The 23,962-nt window shown below is 36.9% G+C and overlaps 4 protein-coding genes across 4 annotated transcripts; 1 reads left to right on the forward strand and 3 right to left on the reverse strand.

The window, feature by feature from the left end:
• Window positions 1-1,249: 1,249 nt before the first annotated feature.
• On the reverse strand, window positions 1,250-9,040 carry LOC106437649 (probable WRKY transcription factor 31). Its single transcript, XM_048745617.1, has 6 exons — window positions 8,540-9,040; window positions 8,213-8,311; window positions 7,801-7,962; window positions 6,960-7,352; window positions 6,515-6,628; window positions 1,250-6,412 (listed from the first exon to the last, which is right to left on the reverse strand). Exons 1-6 carry the CDS (start codon window positions 8,771-8,773, stop codon window positions 5,798-5,800), a joined length of 1,617 nt encoding a protein of 538 aa, XP_048601574.1. The 5' UTR covers window positions 8,774-9,040; the 3' UTR covers window positions 1,250-5,797.
• On the forward strand, window positions 1,426-3,486 carry LOC106435502 (glycine-rich cell wall structural protein 1-like). Its single transcript, XM_022712874.2, has one exon. The coding sequence runs from the start codon at window positions 1,426-1,428 to the stop codon at window positions 3,484-3,486; it is 2,061 nt and encodes a 686-aa protein (XP_022568595.2).
• A 594-nt stretch (window positions 9,041-9,634) lies between the features above and the next one.
• LOC106443426 (probable pectate lyase 16) lies at window positions 9,635-21,264 on the reverse strand. Its single transcript, XM_013884990.3, has 4 exons — window positions 20,211-21,264; window positions 20,005-20,108; window positions 19,766-19,904; window positions 9,635-12,616 (listed from the first exon to the last, which is right to left on the reverse strand). The coding sequence occupies exons 1-4, from the start codon at window positions 20,925-20,927 to the stop codon at window positions 12,395-12,397; spliced, it is 1,182 nt and encodes a 393-aa protein (XP_013740444.1). The 5' UTR covers window positions 20,928-21,264; the 3' UTR covers window positions 9,635-12,394.
• Window positions 21,265-22,731: 1,467 nt separating this feature from the next.
• Window positions 22,732-23,901, reverse strand: LOC111201879 (putative defensin-like protein 234). The gene is made up of 2 exons (XM_022694215.2): window positions 23,259-23,901; window positions 22,732-23,067 (listed from the first exon to the last, which is right to left on the reverse strand). The coding sequence occupies exons 1-2, from the start codon at window positions 23,323-23,325 to the stop codon at window positions 22,871-22,873; spliced, it is 264 nt and encodes an 87-aa protein (XP_022549936.1). The 5' UTR covers window positions 23,326-23,901; the 3' UTR covers window positions 22,732-22,870.
• Between the last annotated feature and the right edge of the window lie 61 nt (window positions 23,902-23,962).

Raw genomic sequence — 23,962 nt, forward strand, 5'->3', positions numbered from 1 at the left:
TCATCCTTTGGTTGTTCATCATGCCTACGCGCATTTCGTTCCCTCCGTAGGCTATGTACTAACTCTTGGAAAGTGTATCTGATGATGTACAGCTTTCAAAATTTCAAAAACTAATATACATAAACTTGGAATCTTTATGCATAAATTTTTTTACTAAATTGTTTATAGATTCCTACCATATCAGCCGGTTTTGTTTATATGCATATCATCTTTTAAACGATTACTACAATTTATCTGATTTTTAATACACCTGTCTTTCTAAATGTTAAAATATGTCTGAGTTTCTGATTGATGATGATTTTCTAAGAGTTGGTTAAATAATATAAGTGTCGAATACTATCCATATACAAGTATGGGTTGGTTTATTTAACAACGTAACTAGTTATCTGACTAACACCTAAATTTTAATTTTATTGTACTATTTTTTAGTATCAACACATTTTAACAAATAGAGTCTTACCCTGTTTTTCTCTTTCTTTCTGAAACCCTGTGTAACTGCGTTTCAAAAAGTGTTTAAAAAAGAGAGTTGTACCCTGGTTTTTAAATGCATTATTGCTATCGCTTCTACATTCTAGTAAATCAAATACTGTGAAATAATATTATATTTTAATTAGAAAATAGCTGTGAAATAACTACAAATAATAACTGTGTAATAATAATTAGCCATCATATTTATTATGTAAAATTTGATTCATTGCATGATGATAAGTACTGATCGGTAGACTAAAATTATCAATAAAACAACGATTGAATCATCTTTTTGGAGGAGGTTAGAGTTTTCAACGATTTATCAGAAAACAGTGGCAAATCCAATACTGTGAAATTATATTATTAGAAGTTTTGATTAGTGATAACTCACCCAATCCAGGTTGACAATTTGTTAGTTTATTTATACAGTATATAACATTAGTTGATGACTAATTCAAAGGTATCATTAGCCGGAAAAATGCACCGTGTTTATTTCAATCATAAAAACAAAAGAGTATAGTTTAGAATGTTTATCAATATGGACGTATACAAGTAACAGCATAGCTATTTGGTAATTCTGAACAATATTAAACAATATAAACTCCTTCGAAAAGAAAAGAAACGCATGTTTTTGGTCTGTTTGTCTATGAACAGCTGACTTTTGACTTTGTAGGACTTTTTCATTGACTTAATTAGATCTCTTTTTCTCACTACTCAATATATGTTTTTGTTTTAAAATATTTCGCGCCTTATAGGTCACGTACCTTGGAACCTCAGCAAGTGTAAATGCATATGGACCAACACTGGTCTGACTATTGAACTGATATATTAAAAAACAAAATATAATAATCGATCTTCCACTCTGATTCGCACTATAAATATAGAGCAGAACCAAGCACAAATGGAACCAAACCAAAGTTGCTTTCTAGTTCTTTGAAAACCAACAAGAGTACTTCAATGGCTACTCACTCAAGATTTTTATACGTGCTTCTTCTTCTTTCATGCATTGTTTTTGCATTGATTGCGGAGAGTTCTGGAGATAATGTGGAGAATAAAAACGAGGATGATGGTTGTTCTTCGTGGAATTGGCGTGGATGCGGCAGTTTTTATAGACAACCTTCCAAAACATATGGTGCTGGATATGGTGGTGAAAGGTATGGCCATGGAGAAAGGTATGGAGCTGGTATGAATGGTTATGGTGGTGGCTATGGTGGTGGTGGTGGCGGCGGAGAAGGTGGTGGTGCCAATGGAGGATCAGGTCATGGAAGTGGATCCGGCGCGGGTGCTGGTGTTGGAGTTGGTGGAGCAGCAGGTGGAGGTGGTGGCGGCGGAGGTGGAGAAGGTGGTGGTTCCAATGGAGGATCAGGTCGTGGAAGTGGATCCGGCGTAGGTGCTGGTGTTGGTGGAGCAGCAGGTGGAGCAGGAGGAGGTGGAGGCGGCGGGGGTGGAGAAGGTGGTGGTTCCAATGGAGGATCAGGTCATGGAAGCGGATCTGGCGCGGGTGCTGGTGTCGGAGTTAGTAAAGCAGGGGGTGGAGCAGGAGGAGGTGGAGGAGGCGGGGGCGGAGAAGGCGGTGGTGCAAATGGAGGATCGGGTCATGGAAGCGGATCCGGAGCGGGTGCTGGTGTTGGAGTTGGTGGAGCAGGAGGAGGAGGAGGTGGAGGAGGCGGTGGCGGTGAAGGTGGTGGTGCCAATGGAGGATCAGGTCATGGAAGCGGATCCGGCGCTGGTGCTGGTGTCGGAGTTGGTGGAATATCGGGTGGAGCAGGAGGAGGTGGAGGAGGCGGGGGTGGAGAAGGTGTTGGTGCCAATGGAGGATCGGGTCATGGAAGCGGATCCGGTGCGGGTGCTGGTGGCGGAGTTGGTGGAGCAGGAGGAGGTGGAGGGGGTGGGGGCGGAGAAGGTGGTGGTACCAATGGAGGTTCTGGTCATGGAAGCGGATCCGGTGCTGGTGCTGGTGTTGGAGTTGGTGGAGCAGGGGGTGGAGGTGGAGGAGGTGGTGGCGGAGAAGGTGGTGGTGCCAATGGAGGATCCGGTCATGGAAGTGGATCAGGGGCTGGTGCTGGTGTTGGAGTTGGAGTTGGAGGAGCAGGAGGAGGTGGAGGTGGTGGTGGCGGAGAAGGTGGTGGTGGCAATGGAGGTTCTGGTCTCGGAAGTGGATCCGGTGCTGGTACTGGTGTTGGAGCAGGAGGTGGAGGTGGTGGTGCCAATGGAGGTTCTGGTCACGGAAGCGGATCCGGTGCTGGTACTGGTGTTGGAGAAGGAGGTGGAGGTGGTGGTGGAGGTGGTGGCGGAGAAGGTGGTGGTGCCAATGGAGGATCCGGTCATGGAAGTGGATCAGGGGCTGGTGCTGGTGTTGGAGTTGGAGGAGCAGGAGGAGGTGGAGGTGGTGGTGGCGGAGAAGGTGGTGGTGCCAATGGAGGTTCTGGTCACGGAAGTGGATCCGGTGCTGGTACTGGTGTTGGAGCAGGAGGTGGAGGTGGTGGTGGAGGGGGTGGAGGAGGTGGTGGCGGAGAAGGTGGTGGTGCCAATGGAGGATCCGGTCATGGAAGTGGATCAGGGGCTGGTGCTGGTGTTGGAGTTGGAGGAGCAGGAGGAGGTGGAGGTGGTGGTGGCGGAGAAGGTGGTGGTGCCAATGGAGGTTCTGGTCACGGAAGCGGATCCGGTGCTGGTACTGGTGTTGGAGCAGGAGGTGGAGCAGGTGGAGGTGGTGGTGGAGGAGGTGCTGGTTCCGGCAATGGATATGGTTACGGTAGTGGTTATGGTGCTGGTTTTGGGATGGGTAAAGGTAGTGGTAGTGGAGGAGGTGGCGGTGGTGGTGGTGGAGGTAGCGGTGGAGGAAGTGGAAGTGGAAGAGGAGAGGGATATGGGACGGGAGAAGGAACCGGTACAAGCAATGGAGGAGGAGTAGGAGTAGGTTTTGGAATGGGCATTGGCTTTGGTATTGGAATTGGAGGAGGAAATGGCGGTGGTGCCACTTATCAAACCAATATCAATGGAGATAAAAATTCTCCTTAAGGAATATGGAGGCGATAGATATCTATCTCACTTTCAGTTCCATTTGATAAGGATTTTCGTTTTAATTTTTGATTTTTAGTTATTTTATGTAATAATCTCATCGATAAAATCATGTACGATGAATTCATTTTCCAACATAATAAAATTACAGGACTTTGTTTTTACTAGGTAAAACGTACGTACGCCATGCAGTATGTTGTAGCCCCACATATACATTAAAATAAATTCATGTATACTGATGCGTTTTTTTTCCCTTTTTTTTTATAACAATTGTCTATTGAGTACCCAAGTAGTAATATATCATAACCTTAATATATTAGGAACATTCTTTTTTAATATATTAGGAACATAATTTATATATTTTGGAAATATCGATTACTTATATTGTAGATGTTTTTTTTTATATTGTAGATGTTTATTATTGTAGTTATCAATATATATTATTTTTTTAACTGTGCCCTACGAATCATCGTAGACTCGATCATCTAAAGTTATCAAAATGTTATGTGTGTTGTGGATGGCATTTTTTTGTCCCTAGTAATGGCTGAACGACTGGAAAGACTCATTGACCCCAATTTTAATTACTTGAGTCATACGGATCTCCATAGTAATGCCTTTCAATTTTGCCTCATCATAGTTTCCAAGTAAATATTGTTTAAACACGTTGTTTAAGAGCGCTCTACTGGAACAAAACAATGTTAAGCAAAATAAAACCAAACATATAAATAATATACAGTAGACAATTGGCATCTAATTCTATCAAGGCTATATATACATTACTTAAGATACTACATCCTAAGGATTTTCAATTGCTAAATCATAGCAAGTGAGTACAGTTTTGAGCTTCTTGTATATCTAAATGATCTCACCTGCTATCAATGATTCAATCTTATTTGTTGAGTTCACACTCTCCACAATTCTCAAGCTTTTGTGCTTGATTACAAAACTCTTACAATTCTGGTAGTTCCACAGATATCATCTCTCACTTCGAAACAAAAATATTCAACCACATTAATTCTTACAGAGATACTATCGTTGTAATATTTAGCCAAACAACATAAACCAAACTTTCTTTAGTGCTAGCCAGTTCGTTCGTACTTCGTGGAACCAATGTTTAGTTAATCAATAGCAAGATCAAAGTATGTGAGTTAAACGTTTAGAACAAAAGTGCATATACCTTTATATAGACAATCTTTAGTAGTAAAAGCAAGATCATCTAGTTTGAGATCGAATGAAGTAAGAAAATTATGGATCAGAGTAAGTTTAAACGTTTAGGACAAAGTGCATATACCTTTATAATAGTCAATCTTTACTAGTAAACAAAGATCATCTAGTTTAAGAACGGAGGTAAAAAGAAAATTATGTTGTCCCTTCAAACTTTTGAAGCCAGATCAAATACTATATATGAATTGTCAAATTTGGGAGTCCAAAACTTTTTTTTCTAACCCAAAATTTTGATTTCCTCCAATATAAAGTCACTTTGTACAATAAGTATCAATAATGATATTTTGGGAAATTTGGGGGACATGTATGCTCATGAGTTGTTCTCTATCCCATAATTTTGTAAAAATCCACTGATTGGAGGACACAAAACCATGGCTTTCTAATTTAGACGAATCACCAGAATTGATTCCTCCTGAAATTATCTTCCTCTTTTAACAAAAGGTAATTCTAAATATTACAAATATGATTTTATAAGGTTTACGAAAGTAGTCATGTAAACTTATTTTTATGATTAACATTGGGGTATCCTGAACTTACAGAAGAGCTCAAACTAATCCAACGGACTTTCTCTTCGGATATTTAAATGAGATCCAAAATATGGCTTATATCCTGCGGGACCATAAGGTGAAAGTGTAGTAAAATGCAACCGAAGTCGGGTTGCTACCGCCTGCTACTTGACCACCACCTTGTGGTTGGTTATGTAAACTTTAGATGAAATAATATTGCAGCAAGCTATACGGTTCACAAAAACTCGAAAGAGCAGCAAGCTATACAAGCTAATAAATAATGTATGAGAATAATATAATGCATGAGAATAATCTTCAAGTAGGCACCAAGTTGTTCTTCTGTGCGTTAGTGAGAGCGTAAACTCGTCCAAATTTAAAGAAATTTTATTTTTAACTGAAATTCAAGTACCCACAAAAACGTTGATCTTACACGAAGAACAAGAGGAAAAACATGTTCTCAAAGACCCTTCTTGTTTACGAACAAAAGCAAAACCAAGGATACGAATAATTACACATCCAAAACTCAAAAAACAAAGTACCAATAAAATAAAATCGAGCATCAAAACAAAGACTCTTACTGCCTATATATTGTCACCGTTGCTAGTAGCCAGATTGGTATTATTGCCGTTATTATTCTGATGACTGGAGCCGTTAATAATGGACGTAATTGCTGCCGCTAAAGCCGCAGCAAAGTTTGGATCGGACGCAATCGCTGCACTGGCGGCACTAACGCTCTCGGCCATCGAAGAAGTTGCAGCCATCTGCAGCGGCTGAGCGGGTAACTGTAAACCAGAAAATTTGGATTGTTGTTGGTTATAATACAAACCTTGACCAACCACTTGAGGCAACACCGCCGGGTTGAAACCGGGTCTTTGAGCGAACTGCATCAACGGGTTATTAGTGGTCATGTTCGGGTTGTTACCGTTGGGTGAATTGGTGAGGTCCAGTGTGATGGTTGGGAACGGCGCGGAGGCTGAGATTGTGGCCATGCTTGAGGAGCAAGGCAAGATGGCTCGAGCTAGGAGGTTTGTTGGGTTCATTAAATTGTCTTGGCTAGACACTGAGCCTGAGAGGAGCATGCTTGCGGCTGCGGTGGTTGTTGAGGCCATGGCCATTGCGGCTGGTGGAAGCGGATGGTTGTGGTTTCCTTCGTAAGTGGTTATGAGAATAGATCTGTCTTCTGCGCAACGTTGCACCTGTTTAAACATCATTGGTTAAGGTTTTCTCTGTTTCAAGCGCAGCTTATATATATATATGTTTATGTTTATTGGCGACTGTAGATGTAGGAGCAAACGTACTTGCTTACGAACAGGACATCCACCAGCCATCGTGCAGCGATAATAAGCTCGCGGACAAGGGTTTCCTTTAGCCATTTTTTGTCCGTACTTTCTCCATTGACATCCATCGGTTATCTGTTATATCAGCATTATTACAAGCTTTTATAAAAATAACCTTATATAGCTATTTATAATGTCCTCTCCGTTTCTAAAATATATATGTTTTGTATTTTCACATATATTTAAAAAACATATTATTTTTTGGTAACTGAAAAACATATTAAATTTTGATTATAAATATAATATGTTGTGCTTAAACTCTTTTCACACTCTTAATTCGATAGAAGTTCAATAAATATAACTTTTTGAAACTTATATTATTACCTTAAAAATTGCATTAAAATATAAAAATGTTATCTTTTCAGATATTTTTAAAAATCATTGAGGGAGTATGAGTTAGCGTTACCATAGTTGCTTCAGACCGGGCGCGAACTGAGACACGGGCTTTTCGCATGGTGGCTTCCGCAGCGGACTGATCAATAAGGTTTCTGTTTCCGTTGTTGTTGTTGTTGCTTCCGGAAGGTGGATTGTGTTTGGAGACTTTGTTAGGGTTTCCCCAGGCGTTAGACTCGGATTCCGGGCTTTCTTCTCTCCCAAGTAACCTCTTTCCGGTCTCTCGGGGATTTGAATTCTCCAGAAGCAAAGGAGGAGATCCTGAGCGCAGCATTGTTCTCTCTTCAGATGACACTTCAGCATCCTGCTCGGCCGCGCCAGAAGACGGCCCGAGGTCCATGAACTGCCTTGGCACCATGGTTTGCACTTCTTGCCGTTTACTTCCTTCTGCGTTACCTTCCGTAGCCTATATATATGTTAAAGAAATCTTATAACTTTAATTTTTTGCGTTTTTATAACTAAAAATTAGCTGAGGAATTATACTTTCAAGAAGATGAATAAATACGTTGAACATGAATTTTGTGCTTGTGTTATAATTATAGAAATGACAATTGTAGAGTCGTTTTTAGTATTTAAGCCCCATGTGCCGACGTTATGTACAATTAAAGTTTATCCTCAAATGTATATCCGTCATAACGACAAAATGTAAACGAGTTGGTGCGATTGAAACTTACATAAACGACAAACGATTGACCAACCATACAAACATGTCGGTTATCCACATGGTTTACTTGTTAGTTGTTATTGACATGATTTAATGAAAAACTAGACTCCTCAAATATATATTAGAGATTGTACAGATTGAGATCAATCACGTAAAACTCCAAAAGCTTAAAAGGGAGATGTAAAATTACCAACAGATGATCTTGGGAGGAGTTGCGTTGTTCTTGTTGCCTCATGACGGCAACAAGTTGCATTTGTAAGGAATTGAAGTTGTTGGTCGCTTGGCTCAACATTTCCCTTAGCCTTTGGTTTTCTATTTTCATCTTCTTCAGCTCCTCTTGCAATTGTGCGTTCTTCGTTTCATTTATTGCAACACAAAATATATTAAAACCTTTTCCTCAAAAAAAAAAAAAATTTCGTCATCGAAAAATGTAAATTTTAGAGAAAAAGCTAGTAAAATACTCGTTTATATTTACTTTTACTTTTATTGCTGTCTACGAAATCACATTAAATGCTGAAGAAGATATGATTAATTTTGTTTGTGGAACTAATTAGGAAACGAAAATGAAAATATATGATCAACTTTTTATGATTAATATGTACCTCAAACTTTGCACGTTTATCTTCCATATCCATTGACAGTCCATCATCCACTGTTGATTCATCGCTTCCCGTATTCGCCGTCAGAAGATTCAGCCCGATCTGTAGTTAATATATCCACACCATCTTAACTCATAAACCATATTCAACTCATCTGCCTATGTTAATAACAACTCAACTCTGTGAAAAAATAATTGTTTCTAGACTAGTGTTATGAGCATTCTCATCTCAGCAAGCCAAGAAACAAAATTTCAACAAAAATATAAGGAAAAAAAATAAACCTTTTAATATAGATAACCAAAAGCAAAGAGAATAATCAATTACACTTACATTTACATCTCTAGAACGATCGTTGTCTTCAACTCGTGAACTCTCCATTTTGACGTGAACCTTACTGGCTTCGTCGTCTTCGTCGTCGTTGATGTTCTCACGTGAAACCCTATCTCTCTTATCCGAGAAGAAGTCAACCTCACCAACCACTACACGACGCTCGTCCAACGGTGTGATCTGATCGTGACGGGTTTCGTCACGTGAACCTCCTAGACTCACCGGAAACCGGAACATCTAAGTCTATATAATACTTATAATATGGTTTACTTTGTTCTTGATCGGATTCTCCGAAACGCTAGGAACAAAAAGAATAAGTACTTGTGGGTAATCAATCCAGTTTGTTGGATCCGTATAGTATCGTTGTACCCTTTTGGTGTTTCTCCATATATAGGAAGATCAAGAAGATAAAAGAGCAAAGAAAGATATATTAGAGAGAGAAAGATAGTTTGGTATGTGGCTATGATTGATGAGAGAGTCTCTTACCGGTCCAGATGCTTCGCCTACAAAAAGGGTTTTGACGTCGACTGAGAGATATATATCTTATTATTTCTGTTTTAGTTATATATAGATTATATGAATGTATCTATGTTTGTGTACTTGTGTATATTGAGTTTTGTTTAATATATTATTATATTCATAGAAATTTCTTGGAGATTTTTAGTTTAGCTAAAAAGCGTCAGGGTGTGCGTCATTTGTCTGCCACCTGACACTTAAAGAGAGACGTGAGTCCTATACTTCAACCAGACAAGAAATGTCCAACTAAATAGACCTCACACTTAACACGTTTACTTATTCTTTTGTCATTTTTTTTTTCTGATCTGAGAAATGGTGTGGACTACGTGTTGTTTCAATTATGATTACTAGCTGCACAAAAGCTTGGCTCCATTCTGTATATTTCAACACCATGCTGTTTGTTTGAAATTATACACTAGTTTTGGCTATATTAGTACGGTATTCTCAGACGTGTTCGATCCGTGGTTTAGATGAATCAAATCAACTATTTTAAGATATCTCGATAATGTCAAACTTGTGTTTTAAAAATGATCTATTTTAGATTTTCAGAACTCAATATGATTTTTTTTTTTATTTTTAAAAAAATCTTATTGAACATGTCAATATACCCAAAGATATTGAATGCGGCGAAAAGCAGGTGATTTGTATGAACAGCTATTTTTATCAAATTAAAAATCAGTTGTGATTTAAATTTTTGTTTATTCTGTCCTCATTTCAGAAAATCTTTTTGACTATTTCAGATAATCAAAATATTAGAGAAAATGATAGAAGAGGAAGAAAAAAAACACCGCTAGCAAATAAATCGGCATTTTTCACGTGATTGGATTTTTTTTTTTTGGCAGACTAATATTCTTGCAACGTTTTATTCTCCCGCCAAATTGTTAGATACAGTTTGTAGTTTAATTTTGTTGCGATTCGAATGATTCGCACAGTACACTTTTTCCTGCGTATTTTAGAATTTTTCGGATTTATAATTAGTAAATTTTAGCATTAGACCTAAATCGAACTTCTGATAGGTCCAAATGCAAGTTGGGTCGAATCTAAAAGTAGTTTTATGTAGAGTTTAGAAATAGAATTCATCCTTTAATATATCTTTCCGGCCAGAAAATGAACATTTTAAAGGACTTTTTGCCATAAGTTTTTAAGACGCATTTTTTGTAATAAATACTAAAATATGGTCAAATTAACCAAAAAAAAAAGTTTGACGAGATTGGGTCGGCTCGACCGGCTTTCCGAATGGGTCCCATGTAGTAGTCCGAGAGTTAACTTACGTTGTTGCCGGTTCATGTGTTGACAAATATTACCATGGGACCCGCTCACTTCCTTTGACTTTGTTTTGTTTGTATCGAGTTCTCTCTATTTCAACTCTTTGGAATTCTGTTTAACAGAAAGAGAACATACGAAGGTCTAAACATACGAGTAAACATATATACATGTACTACATATACATAGACTAATGACTACTTTAAAAAAAAGATAACGTACATTTAAGACAGATACAGTGTATTCTTCTCTGATCTCTTTGATCTTCAGACTATCTACCTATCCAGCTCGTGGTTAATAACTAGATCTAGTGACTCACAGGAGCCATGAGGCATTATTAATCGCAACTGATATAAAATCGAAACATAACTATTAGTTATCACTTATTAAAATTTTAGGAAAATAAATCTATCCAACATAGATTATGATTTATCTTTAAAATAAGTTCTAGAATTAAGCCTAAACAAAGGAAAAGTCAAGACAAATAAAATCGAGCAAGAAAACATGCAAACCTCAAGAAATAAAGAAGATAAATAAAGTAAACAATCAAACACTAAGAGCATAATTAACGGGCACAGTTCTTAGACACAAGTTTTTAGATGTTTTTTTTCTTCTTTTGGTTAAAAAAAAAAATCGAACCAATCGCGGACCGCCACGTATCAGTGGGGCCCGCTTACGATCCAAAACCCAAACTAAAGTCGCCTCCTACAGGAGAGGCAGAAGGGGCAACTCTTGACTATAAAATGAGATCCACTATTTTTAAATAATTTTTTTTTTAAAGACAACAATAAGAGTTGTCATTAAAGTGCTCTAAGCAACTCAAGCAGTTGTTTCAATCAATGTGCGTGTAGCTTAGTTCTTAGTTTTCATCTTTCAAATAGTTTCAATGTGTACAGCTTTCTATTGTCAAATGAATAATTACAAAGTTAATTACTAACACTGACTTTTAAAAAAAAAAAATGTTCATACGACCTCTAGCCATATCTCGCCGACATCCGATGTTCTAAGTCTTCTTTTGCTGCTATACAATAGTTAATTGCATCATTGTATGTGTAGCTATCTTACAATAATGTCGTACCAATTTCTTTTGATGTTAATTTTGAAAGTTTATATTGAACAAAAACAATCCATTCACTCAATGCTAATATATGTAAGAAATTATCTGGTTGTACAAACACGTGGAAAATTAGATGGAAACATAAAAGGCGGTTGGAATGAGCTTGCGTTTAGATAAAGTTAACGATTTTAAAAGTCTTCAGTTTTTGTTTGTGAAGTCAATAGTCAATACCTAATGGATCCGCCTATCAATATCAGAACTATATATATAAGGGACTATAATGACAAGCAAAAGTAATATCCCATATACAACCTAACAAGCTTTTCAAAGACATTCTAGTGAATTTATTTCCTGACATTCAAAGTAATTAAGTTCCGATTCTTCGCGATGAAATAGGATTCGTCTGGATTTTAATTTGTTCTGGGCAATAGGTCTCGATTTGATGGAATTTCGCGGACCGGTCCCATGGCTTTCTGCTCATCTGACAAAATTTGGTTATAAATCTGTTTTCTTGGTTTATTTTATTTGATCCGCCGATCCTTGTTTTGCTTTCGATTTTTGGGTCTGCTGCCGAACCTTATATTACAATTTTTAGTATAAAGAAAAGGAGAAATAATGATATAAACCAGGCTGACCAATTAATACTAATGTTGTTGTTTCAAAACTAAATAACGTACCAAACTAACAAGACTCTAATATAAGAAAAACTAAATAACGTTACCAATTATAAATGTAATCTTGGGTATAAGAAAAACTTTCCAATTATAAATGTATACACACAAATATCAATCAAAATATGCATTTGGTGCAACAAACTCTTAATGTATCTCATCGTTCATAACCACATATGATGTAGCAAAAGCGCGCAGCAGACCGAAACATATTAAACGGTATAAACTAAGATAATAACGGGATATACCAAAAATAAGATACATCGAAAAGAGTATGTATACACACACATGTGACATTTTCCATACACACATGTGACATTTTCCATTGCATTTACGCTTAGCTCTTCAATACTAATAACATGGGCGGTTGCGGTAGCAGTTAAGAGGGCCAGCGTCTGCGGTTAGAGAAGGAACCAAGTTCCCTGGAGCGACTGGGAATCGCTGAGCAGAACTATATGGAAGCGCAACGCTGCCGTAACCAGAAGGAACGAAGTAAGCGCCGTTCTTGAAAACGTCTTTTGAAGTTCTCCATCTCCAATTGTTCCACCCTCCTTTAACTTCTCTCTTTGTCACCTGTTTATTAAATTGATTTAGGCTTAGCATTCTATTTCCATGCATTTACCATAGGTATAGTTATAATACTCCTCCGTTCGTATACGAATGATACGATGTTTTAGAAAGATTGATGTTTTAGAATATAGGTAATGTACTTGTCTTTAAAATTAAAACATTAAATAAACTGTAAGAATATTAGTGGTGAAACTTTGGTGTATCCAAAAAGTGATAAACAAAATAATTTATTTATTATAGTCAAAACATTAAACATTTGTATCCATATGGAGTATGTGTTTATCTTGATGATCATTATACTTAACTCAAACAGGACGTCTAGAAATAAATCAGCCGTGTAAACGTCCAATGGTAAGCTGCCGTCACTTAAAAAACAGCGGAAAATTTTGGGTGGTCCAATAGTCATGGTAAACTAATTATTGTTTTTTCTTTTTATAAAATGTCATTTTAAAATTTTAGTTTGTTTGACAAAATTGTTATTTTACATTTTTAATGCAAATTTATAAATAATATTTCAATTTTAACTTTATTATCCTAATATATTAGTTGGAAAGCTTTTTAAATATATTAATGATGGACAAAAACTTTTCAAAAAACGTTTTAAATTTATGCGAAAATTGTCAAAATGATATGTTCGTGAACCAATGGAGTAATACTAACGAAATTTTATATATACAGTAATATACATAAATTAATAACATTGAGACTATGATAATTTATTAATTTATAGAGTTGTTAATTTATAAAACGTTTTTTTTTTGAATTTTTGAATATTTTTTATAAAATAAGAAATAGCTGATTTTCTAAATTTTAGAAATTCAACTTTTATATTGTTTTATTAAATTATCTAGTGTATATGTATTCTTTAAAGTTTAAATTTGGTTTTAGATATAATTTTATTAAATATTATCAAAATATATTGAAGGGTTTAGAAAATAGAGATAATTTTATTATCAATATAAAACAAAAAATACGAGGTTTTAGTTAGGGGTGTCAAAATGAGCTATAGCTCATGATCTGGCTCAGCTCAGCTCGTTTTTTCATGAGCAAAATCTCTATATTTTATCGAGCTTAAATTAAATCACGAGTTATATGAACGATCTTTAATGAACATGAGCTAACTCATGAGCTTGTTCATTTTATACTTACAATAATATATAATATATTATATATATATATTATATTTGGATAATTTCTATTTTATGTAAAAAAGAGATAATTTCTATATTTATCATATTTATCTTCTAAAATTAAAATATCGAACCAAATCTTCTTAAAAGATAATATCTATATTAATCATATTTATCTTCTAAAATTAAAAGGTAAAACATACATATAATACATTGAAGATGAATTGGCTCAAGACTCTCACGAAGAATAGGGATTTGGATCATTGGTTTTGCTTTAATTTAATTTATATTAGGTGTTTTTTTTTGTCATGTATTGGTTTTTATTTAGCATTTAATATTTATGTTTTGAATGTTTTAATATTTAAATTTTGAACAATATTATAGAAGTTATTCTATCACTATCACTATTTTATTTTATAATTATTATTATTGTTTAGATAACGAGTTAGCTCATTTAACTCATGATCTAGATGATATGAGTTCGTGTTTACATATTGAAGCTCATATAATAAATGAGCTGAGTTGAGCTAGTTCATGAAAAAGCCGAGCTCACTATGAGCTGAGCGGAGTTGAGCGAGTTATCTCATTTTGACACCCCTAATTTTAGTTGTACTTATATAAAATGTATATATATTATTAATTTATGATTTTAATGGGACTACAAATTTATATAGTATTCTCTGAGAAGATAATATTTTATTATCTTATTGATTTATGTCATATTTTGAATTGACTCAACTCGGAACAAAAAAAAATTATTATTTTTTCGTATTTATTAATTTATCGAGTATTAATTTATAGAGTTTCTACTCCCACTGATAAGTGTTCCAAACGTTCAACTAATGTCTAGTATATGAAGTACATAAATTCAATCGGTCCAACTCAGCCTAATTCAGATTAATTAGAGTAATCTTACTTGTGTTGTGTTTTTTGTAATTTTTCAATAGTACCCTATAAGAGAACAAACATGGAAATACAAATACAATGAGGATTCATTGATGCTAGTCCCCAACTACAAAAAAAAACTTATACGTACCGGTATCCACAAAAAACTTCAGGTATCTAAAAATAGCATTTAGTGTCAGATTTAGTTCCTGATTGTTGGTTTTTTCCTCCATTAGCTCAAACCCAAAAAATCATAATCCATATTAAGAGCGCAAAAGAAAAACACAAAGAGGAAGAATTAAGGAGAAGGAGAGAGAAAAAAGTATATTGAATAGAATAATTAATGTTAGATATTTTGAAATAAAATAATAATTTAGAAAAATCTAGAACATGTTAGAGTTTGCTCTTTCACTTGTATAAATAGGGGTGCTTAGCACCATTTGTATCATCCAAGAATCAAGCAAAGCAATTGAGAGAAAATAAAGAGTTCTAAGAAAGTTTCTAAAAGAATCTCCAAACACAAGCCTTAGTAGAAAATCTCTTTCCTAAATACAAAAGCTATCACAAATGTAAACCGTTTACATTTCATCTTAACCTCTCAAAGAAAATATCATCCGCTATCTTTCCCAACAGCTGGTATCAGAGCAAGGTTACCATTATCTTTGAAGAAGTGAAGATGGAGGCCACCGTTACCTTTGAAGGTGACATGTTCAAGCTCACGACGGACAACTTCTCTTATTGGAAACCGATGATGGAAGATCACCTTTATTGTAAGGATTTGCATGAGTCCATCATCATGAAGGATAAGCCGGAAGGAAAGGATGATAAAGCATGGGAGATTTTTAATAGAAAGGCGGTTGCCGTAATACGTAAGTATGTCAACCGATCTCTCTTTGAACATGTCTCTACCTACACAAATGCTTTTGAATTATGGACAAAACTTGAATCCATGATTCAAAAGAAAACACCTTGAAACAAAGCTCTTCTTGTTCGACGGTTGGTAAAGTTGGAGTACAAGGATGGCCAGAGCATGATGGAGCACTTGAACAATTTCAAGGGGATCGTAAATCAGCTTAACAAAGTTGATATGAAGGTTGAAGAGGAAATGCAAGCCTTTTTACTCCTTATTTCACTACCGGAGAGTTGGGACACACTAGTTGTCACTCTAAGCAATTCAGCACCGGAGGGAAAGCTTACCATGGACACGTCACTGATAGCCTTCTAAACGAAGAAGTTCGCAGGAAGGAGTGAGGTTCGAGTTCTTATTCAGAAGCTAACATTGTTGATAGACGAGGTAGAGAAGAGACTCGTGGTCACAACAGAAGCATAGGACGAGACCAATCTCGAGGAAGATCTAAGTCACGTCCAAGAGTCACCTGCTATTATTGTGGCAAGCCGGGTCACATGAAGTCGGAATGTCAGTTTTTCAAGAAAGACAAACAAGCCGGTAATATCAAACCAGACCGGCTCAATCCTACGAAGAAGCATGAAGACAAGACTACCACCATTGTGAAAGACCAGAGCGGAGAGTTATATCTCGTTGGAGAATGTAATCTTAGCTCTGATGATAGCTCATAGATAGTTGATTCTGGTGCGTCTTTTCATGTCACCCCTCATGGAAGCTTCTTCACAACCTACCAAAATGGTGACTTTGGTAATGTTCAAATGGGAAATCAAGGAAGAATCAAGATTGTTGGAAAAGGGGATGTTATTCTTACATCAAACACTGGATGTAAGATAGTTCTCAAGGATGTGAGACATGTTCCCGACATGCAACTCAATCTCATATCAACTGAAAGCTCGATGATGCCGGCTTGGACAATCATTTTGGTGGTGGCAAATGGAAGTTAACCAAAGGAAGTTTGATCATGGCTCGAGGAAGAAAAGAAGGCTCATTATACGTGACTCAAGCCAAGCTTTGCAAGGAAGAAGTAAATGTCGCAAGTGATGACATGGATATATGGCACCGAAAACTCGAGCATATGAGTGAGAAAGGTTTAAATATACTTTCTCGCAAGAAACTTCTTCCTGATATGAAAGGTATCTCTCTCTCACCATGTCATGATTGCTTAGCCGGAAAACAACATAGAATCGCTTTCCGAAGATCGTCTACGCCGATGAGAAGAAAGCATATTCTTGATCTTGTGCATACTGACGTATGCTCCATGTCCGAGAAATCCAATGGAGGGGCATCATATTTCGTCACCTTTATTGATGACCATTCAAGGAAGGTAGGGTATACCTTTTGAAGTCAAAAGATCAAGTTCTTGATGCTTTCAAGGAGTTTGTAGCCCAAGCAGAGCGAAGTACGGGTCAGAAACTCAAGTGTGTTCGATCTGAGAATGGTGGAGAGTATCGAGGTCCCTTTGAAGCGTTTTGCAAAGCTCATGGAATTAGAATGGAGAAGACACCACCAAAGACGCCACAACTGAACGGGTTAGCTGAAAGAATGAATCGAACGATCACAGAAAGAGTTCGGTGCATGCTCTCTCACGCTAAACTACCCAAGCCATTTTGGGGAGAAGCCATAAAGACTGCAGTGGACGTCATATCTTACACCATCAGTTCCTTTGGAAGGCGATGTCCCGGAGAAAGTTTGGTCGGGTAAGAAGGTCTCTTACAACCATTTGAAGGTGTTCGGTTGCAGAGCGTTTGTCCATATACCTACGGATGAACGAGCCAAGCTAGACTCCAAGACTAAAGAGTGCATCTATCTTGGGTTACCAAGAGATGATTTCGGCTATCGGCTTTGGGATCCGGTTAACAGAAAAATTATCCGGAGCAGAGATGTTGTTTTTTCGAAGATCAAACAATCGAAGACATCAACAAATCAAAGAAACCAAAGCTAAGGGTTGTAAGAAATGAAGATGCTCATAATCCCCAAGACCATCAACAAGTGATTGGAGAGGATGGCGAAGGGGTTCCCATCATTGATCCAAATGGTGATGAAAGTGGAGAAGAAGATCAAGTGGAACCAGAGGAAGAACACGAGCCAAGAAGGTCTGGAAGAGAGACAAGACCATCTGTAAGATATTATCGAGATGAGTATGTTAATATTACAGATGAGGGTGAGCCTCAAAGCTATGAGGAAGCCATAGGAGACACTCATAGAGATGAGTGGGTTGAAGCTATGCAAGATGAAATGCAATCTTTGCATGATAATCACACTTATGAGCTGATGAAGCTACCAAAAGGAAATAGAGCCTTGAAGAACAAGTGGGTGTACAGGTTGAAGTATGAAGAGAGAAGCTCAAATCCAAGATACAAAGCTCGATTGGTTGTGAAAGGATTCAACCAGAAGAAAGGCATAGATTTTGAAGAAATGTTCTCTCCAGTGGTGAAGATGTTCTCTATCTGAGTGGTTCTTGGTCTAGCAGCGGTTCTAGACTTGGAGATTGAACAACTCGATGTCAAGACGGCCTTTTTATATGGTGAACTCGAGGATGAGATCTATATGGTGCAACCTGAAGGATTCAAGGTTCCAGGAAAAGAAGACTTGGTGTGCCGATTAGAGAAGAGTCTTTACGGCCTCAAGCAAGCTCCAAGACAATGGTACAAGAAGTTTGACTCCTTCATGGTGGATCATAACTTCAAGAAAACCAAAAATGATCATTGGGCTTTCATAAAGAGGTACGAAAGCGGTGACTTTCTCATATTATTGTTCTATGTTGATGATATGTTAACTGTGGGCCAAGACCGCAACAAGATAGCCGCATTGAAGAAAGATTTGGGAAGGTGTTTTGCGATGAAAAATCTGGGGCAAGCGAGACAAATTTTTGGAATGAAGATCACTTGAGATAGACCAAAGAAGCTTCTATGGTTGTCCCAAGAACGATATGTTGAAAGGGTGTTGGAGAGATTCAACATGCACAAAGCAAAGCAGGTGAGCACTCCACTTGCTGGACATTTCAAGCTAAGTTCGAAGCAAAGTCCAACAAGTGAGAAGGAGAATGAGGAAATGAAGACTACCCCATATGCATCAGCAGTGGGCAGTCTCATGTATGCTATGGTGTGCACCAGACCCGACATTGCCTATGCTGTAGGAGTTGTAAGTCGCTTTCTAGCGAATCCAGGAAAGGAGCATTGGAAAGCAGTTTAGTGGATCCTACGCTATCTACGAGGCACAACGAAGAAGTGTCTATGTTTTGGCAATGAAAAATTGGAGTTGAATGGTTACACCCATGCAGATTGGACTGGTGATATATATTCAAGGAAATCGACATCAGGCTTTGTTATTACCTTTGCAGGGGGAGCTGTTTCCTGGAAATCGAAACTACAAAAGTGTGTTGCCTTATCCACCACGGAAGCGGAGTACATCGCAGCAACAGAACCGTGCAAGGAGATGCTATGGATGAAGAACTTCTTGCTTGAGTTGGTAGTAAAGCAAGAAAAGTATAACATGCTATGTGACAACCAAAGTGCTATTCACTTAGCAAAGAATCCAACGTTTCACTCTCGCTCAAAGCACATCGATATCCGACATCACTGGATCCGAGAAGTTCTGGAAGAGAAGCTCATACATCTCACAAAGGTACACACCGACGAAAACTGGTCAGACTTTATGACCAAGGTATTACCGATCAAGAAGTTTGAAGATTGCTGCAAAGGCACCGGCATGACAACGGTTTCGGGCTAAGTCGGAAAGGGGGAGATTTGTTGTTTTTTTCCTCCATTAGCCCAAAACCCAAAAATCATGATCCATATTAAGAGCTCAAAAGAAGAACACAAGGAGGAAGAATTATCTAGAATTATGGAGAAGAAGAGAGAAAGTATATTGTGTAGAATAATTAATGTTAGATATTTTGAAATAAGATAATAATTTAGAGAAATCTAGAACATGTTAGAGTTTGCTCCTTCACTTGTATAAATAAGGGTGCTTAACATCATTTGTATCATCCAAGAATCAAGCAAAGCAATTGAGAGAAAACATTCAAGAAAGAGTTCTAAAAAAGTTTCTAAAAGAATCTCTAAACACAAGTCTTAGTAGAAAATCTATTTCCCAAATACAAAAGCTATCACAAATATAAACCGTTTACATTTCATCTTAACCTCTCAAAGAAAATATTTTCCGCTATCTTTCCCAACACTGATTTATACGGGTATAAGTATATCACTAGGAGGACACAGTAAAAAATACCTCTTTGCTGTTAGAATTATCAGAAGCAATGAAATAGTTGCCTTCACTGAAAATGGTTGGATCGGCGCTACCACCAATTGCATACATTATCCATTTATCGTATCTATTGTTTGCCACATGAGCGTACCCTCGTCGTACCCTGCAGCCACCACATTTTATAGATTATTATATCTCTAACTCTGTATTAAATTTACATCTATGTAGTAATTAGTGATTTAGCAAACAAAAAGACTAACTACCTTGGCATTCTCTCCACAAGTCCTGGTCCAAAATGATTGAATGCAACGGTCACTTTCATTTTCACATCTTGCACGAAATCATCGTTGTGTCCAAGCAACATCACCTATAAATAAATAACAGCCTAAATCATCAAAATGTGATATTAGTTGCTCGAGCTCTAAACTAATGATTTCAAAAAATGAATAGAAAATTGAAATGAACTGACTTTATCATGCTGAGTAAAATAGTTGTTGGAAATGGTGATTCCCGTGGAAGCATGGATCACATCGATGAGACCGTCAGTACAGCTCGCTAGGTAACAATGGTCGATCCAAATATTAGACGAACCGGAAATCGCGATCGCATCACCGTCCGATCCTTTCCGGTGACCTACGTGCGTTGTGCTACTCCTCACCATTCCGTACTTGCCCGGTTTGCAGTCGTGGATCCTGATACCGTGCACAATTACGTTCGTCACTTCTTGTATCGTAATGCAAGGTCCGTACGCAATTTCCACTTTTGCCCCTCTCCCATCGATGGTCTTGTAGCTATTGACCATGAGCTCGTTCTCTAAGGTTAAGACCATATCCTTAGCGAAAGTGATCCACAGCGGCTTGTCTTGGATCACACCGTATCGCAGAGAACCGGGTTGAGGGTTCGCTGCATTATCATTAGGGTTGGTGACAACATATATACTACCTTTCTTGCCGCCCAAGGCTGATGAACCAAATCCAACGGCACAATCGGCTAAATCTTTGCGATTGGCCGTCCAGTCAGACTTGAGCCGCCAACACGAGTCCACCGGATTCATGATGTTCTGAGGTTTCTCGGGTAGGTAGCTGGCCACCGGGTTATACCCGTAATAGCCGTTGTTAATGGCTCTAACCAAGGACTGACATAAGAATAGTGTCACGGAGAGACACAAAATGAAGAAAGGAGTCATGGTCTGGTAGGGGGTTTAAGGTTTGAGAAGGGAGATTATGAAAAGAGAAAAAATGGATGACAAGTACTTAAGGGAGTGTTAGATGAGAGATTATGTCGGAAAGATCAGATAGTGTGGTAAACACGATCCTGTCTAATTTTGGCCTAAAGATAAAAGTTGTATTGGTGAGACTTTGGTGTTGTTGTACAAGATGTCAAGATCACACCTACGTGCTTCCCCACTAACATTTCTCTAACCAATTTGCTTGGATGGAAAATCCAGTTTCGAATAGTTATATGTGTTTGATAATTATTATATTATACATTTATTAGTGTAATGTTTATTTGGTCGGCTTTTTATATGTACCTGTACCAATCGACTAGTCATACTTGTTTCATGGTACATAGGAGGGTGTTTTTCGCTAGAAGATTTCATTCGGCACAACTCTCATAACATAACCAGATTTATCAAAAATATAAATGAAATGATAATGGTCTTAACCCAATAAATTTAGGGGATACCCTTTCATACATCCTACAGTTATTATAAACAGAATGAATTCATCAGAATATACAAATGCAACATTTTCAGAATTGTTCTGCGGTTGCTTGATGCATCCGGAGCCAAGAGAGGCAGTTTTTCCCAATTAAGAAATGCAATGGGCATAAAATTTTGAAAGATGGGATGAGGATCGCCAAAACTCACATAGTGCAATCCAATACTAGAATTGTATCCGTTCAAAAACTGGTAAGAGTCCATCAATGACCGTAGACAGAAGCCTCTCGCGTGATCCATTTCTATTCATACCCATATCTAATTGAGTCAAAAGAATCATCATTTTGCATGAGCTTCATGCATATGGTTGAAGCTCAAATCAAGGTCAACACACGCAAATTATCGTTTTGGAGCCTCAGAGCATGAACAGCCTAGCACACCTGATCATGATTCAATCGTTGAATCTTGTTTCTTCATAGAATACACAAAATAATTTGGTATTGTAATTATTTATTTTCTTTCAACTTTTCCCAAAATTCAGTTTTCAAAAGAAAAACTACTTGGTATTGTAGTTACTTATTTTCATTCAATTTTTTCCCAAAATTCAGTTCAAAATAAACTAATCAGATCATTGAGAAAAATGGTCCGAATCTGAACAAAACCAGGCTTTAAAAGGTCTATTACCTTTTGCGGCTCTTTTCTTCTTTGCGTTTCTACCGGGGATAACATATCTTAAGTCAAGAAATTTAAGAGACATTAAGTAATATATAAAGGGTTATGGTCAATCCACTAATCACCAATTGGTTTTAAGTTGAAAGTCTATAATAAACTCGAATCTAACATTGTATCAGAGCCCAAATCCTAAATACCCTAAACTCCTAATTAATATGACCATTTCGACCGGGTATAAAGGTCGTATTTGACCCTGACTTAATAAGACTCGCTTGACCGAGTATAAAATGTCTTAAAGTTCCAAAATTTCTGGCCGATAAAAACTATAATCTCGAGGATGGGTATTAGGGATAAAGTATCCCACATCGGAAATTCTAAGAGACATCCGACTGGTGACCATTCTGAAAACAAGAGGAACGAATAGGAAAAGAACGTAGAGGAATAAATTTTCAGGAATGAAAACGAATGGTTGTTTCATCCCATATTTAACAAGGAATAACTTTGTTCTTTATTTATCTACAAAAAAAAAAAGAATGGTAGAGAATGAAAAGGAAAAATTATTCCTTATGAATGGTGATTTCTTTAGAAATGTTAGGGAATGCATTATTCATCGTCGTTCTTTAGGAATGCTAGGGTCAATTCACTAATCACCAATTGGTTTTAAGTTAGAAACCCATAATAAATATGAATATATCAATTTCTTCTAACGTCCAAAGCCATTTAAGATGCACACCACAATAAAACTAATTTCTTCTATTTATTGTTGCAAAGATTAATTTTTAGACCTATAACGAAAGCTAACAAGGAACTTTACATCGGCATATATGTTTTTTGCCAAAGTAATCACACTTGCAACTATATGGCCTATTGCTATCACCTCCTTTTTTAACAAAGTCGTTTATGCACGTTTCGCTTCCATCACGGCCGCATCTCCCGGTAAATATATCCTTCTGGCCGCATAGGCTACCCATTGGAGTCAGTCCAGCTTCTACATCTATTAGTTCATATAAACCACAAAAAATCGTTAAATTTTTAACAAAAGATTGTAGTTAGTGATAATTTAACAAACTTAAAATTAGAACATGGTCTACCACTTTTTCCAGGGAAACAGCGTACTTCGCAAAGTTTAGAGTTGTTAACTTTTACGTAAAACTAATAAAAACAAAGAGAAAGTATACGTGTTACCTTTGACATGGATCCGAACGAAAAACATGAGAATACAAGAAACCATAAAAACAGTAGCAGATCTCATGATTCTTTTACTGTGTTAATTTTATATTTTCACTCTTTTGTGCAAGTAAAAATTATAATTTTGTCTCTATATCGTACTAGTGGTCTAGTGCTATTGAATATGATGTGTTGTGAATCTAATTTATATACACATTGAACAAATGCTTTTGTGATCATTACTGTCTTATGAACCTGATTTGGAACGTATGTATTCAAATACCAAATCTAAAACCAATTAATGGGTATCTTAGCTAGTTCTGGAAGGTAATCTTTAATTTATTTTTCCTTAAAGGTAATTTTAGTGGTTTCCAAATCATGTTTAGATTAGCATAATTATTGTTGGAAAAAGGCATTTTGGTCAAAATAAATCAATTAATATTTTTCAATGTAAGAGATTTTTCTGTTACACTTGATGATATTCAAACTTGAATATATAGACACACTTGGTGATTTTAAATTCGTGAATTGAGTTTGATTTGTTGAAGCTGTAGTCTAGTTTTCCTTTGCTTTACAATTGAAGTTGTAGGTTTTTTAGCTATGACTTTGATTTTTATTTTGCTATATATATAGTTATTTTAAAGGCATTCAAATTACTAATAAAATCTGTAAAATTTTTGATTTTGTAAGCCAACTTATTTCCTCTTATAATGTTTTAGATG

The sequence above is a fragment of the Brassica napus genome, chromosome C1 (assembly GCF_020379485.1).
Source record: "Brassica napus cultivar Da-Ae chromosome C1, Da-Ae, whole genome shotgun sequence".
NCBI classification, from domain to species: domain Eukaryota; kingdom Viridiplantae; phylum Streptophyta; class Magnoliopsida; order Brassicales; family Brassicaceae; genus Brassica; species Brassica napus.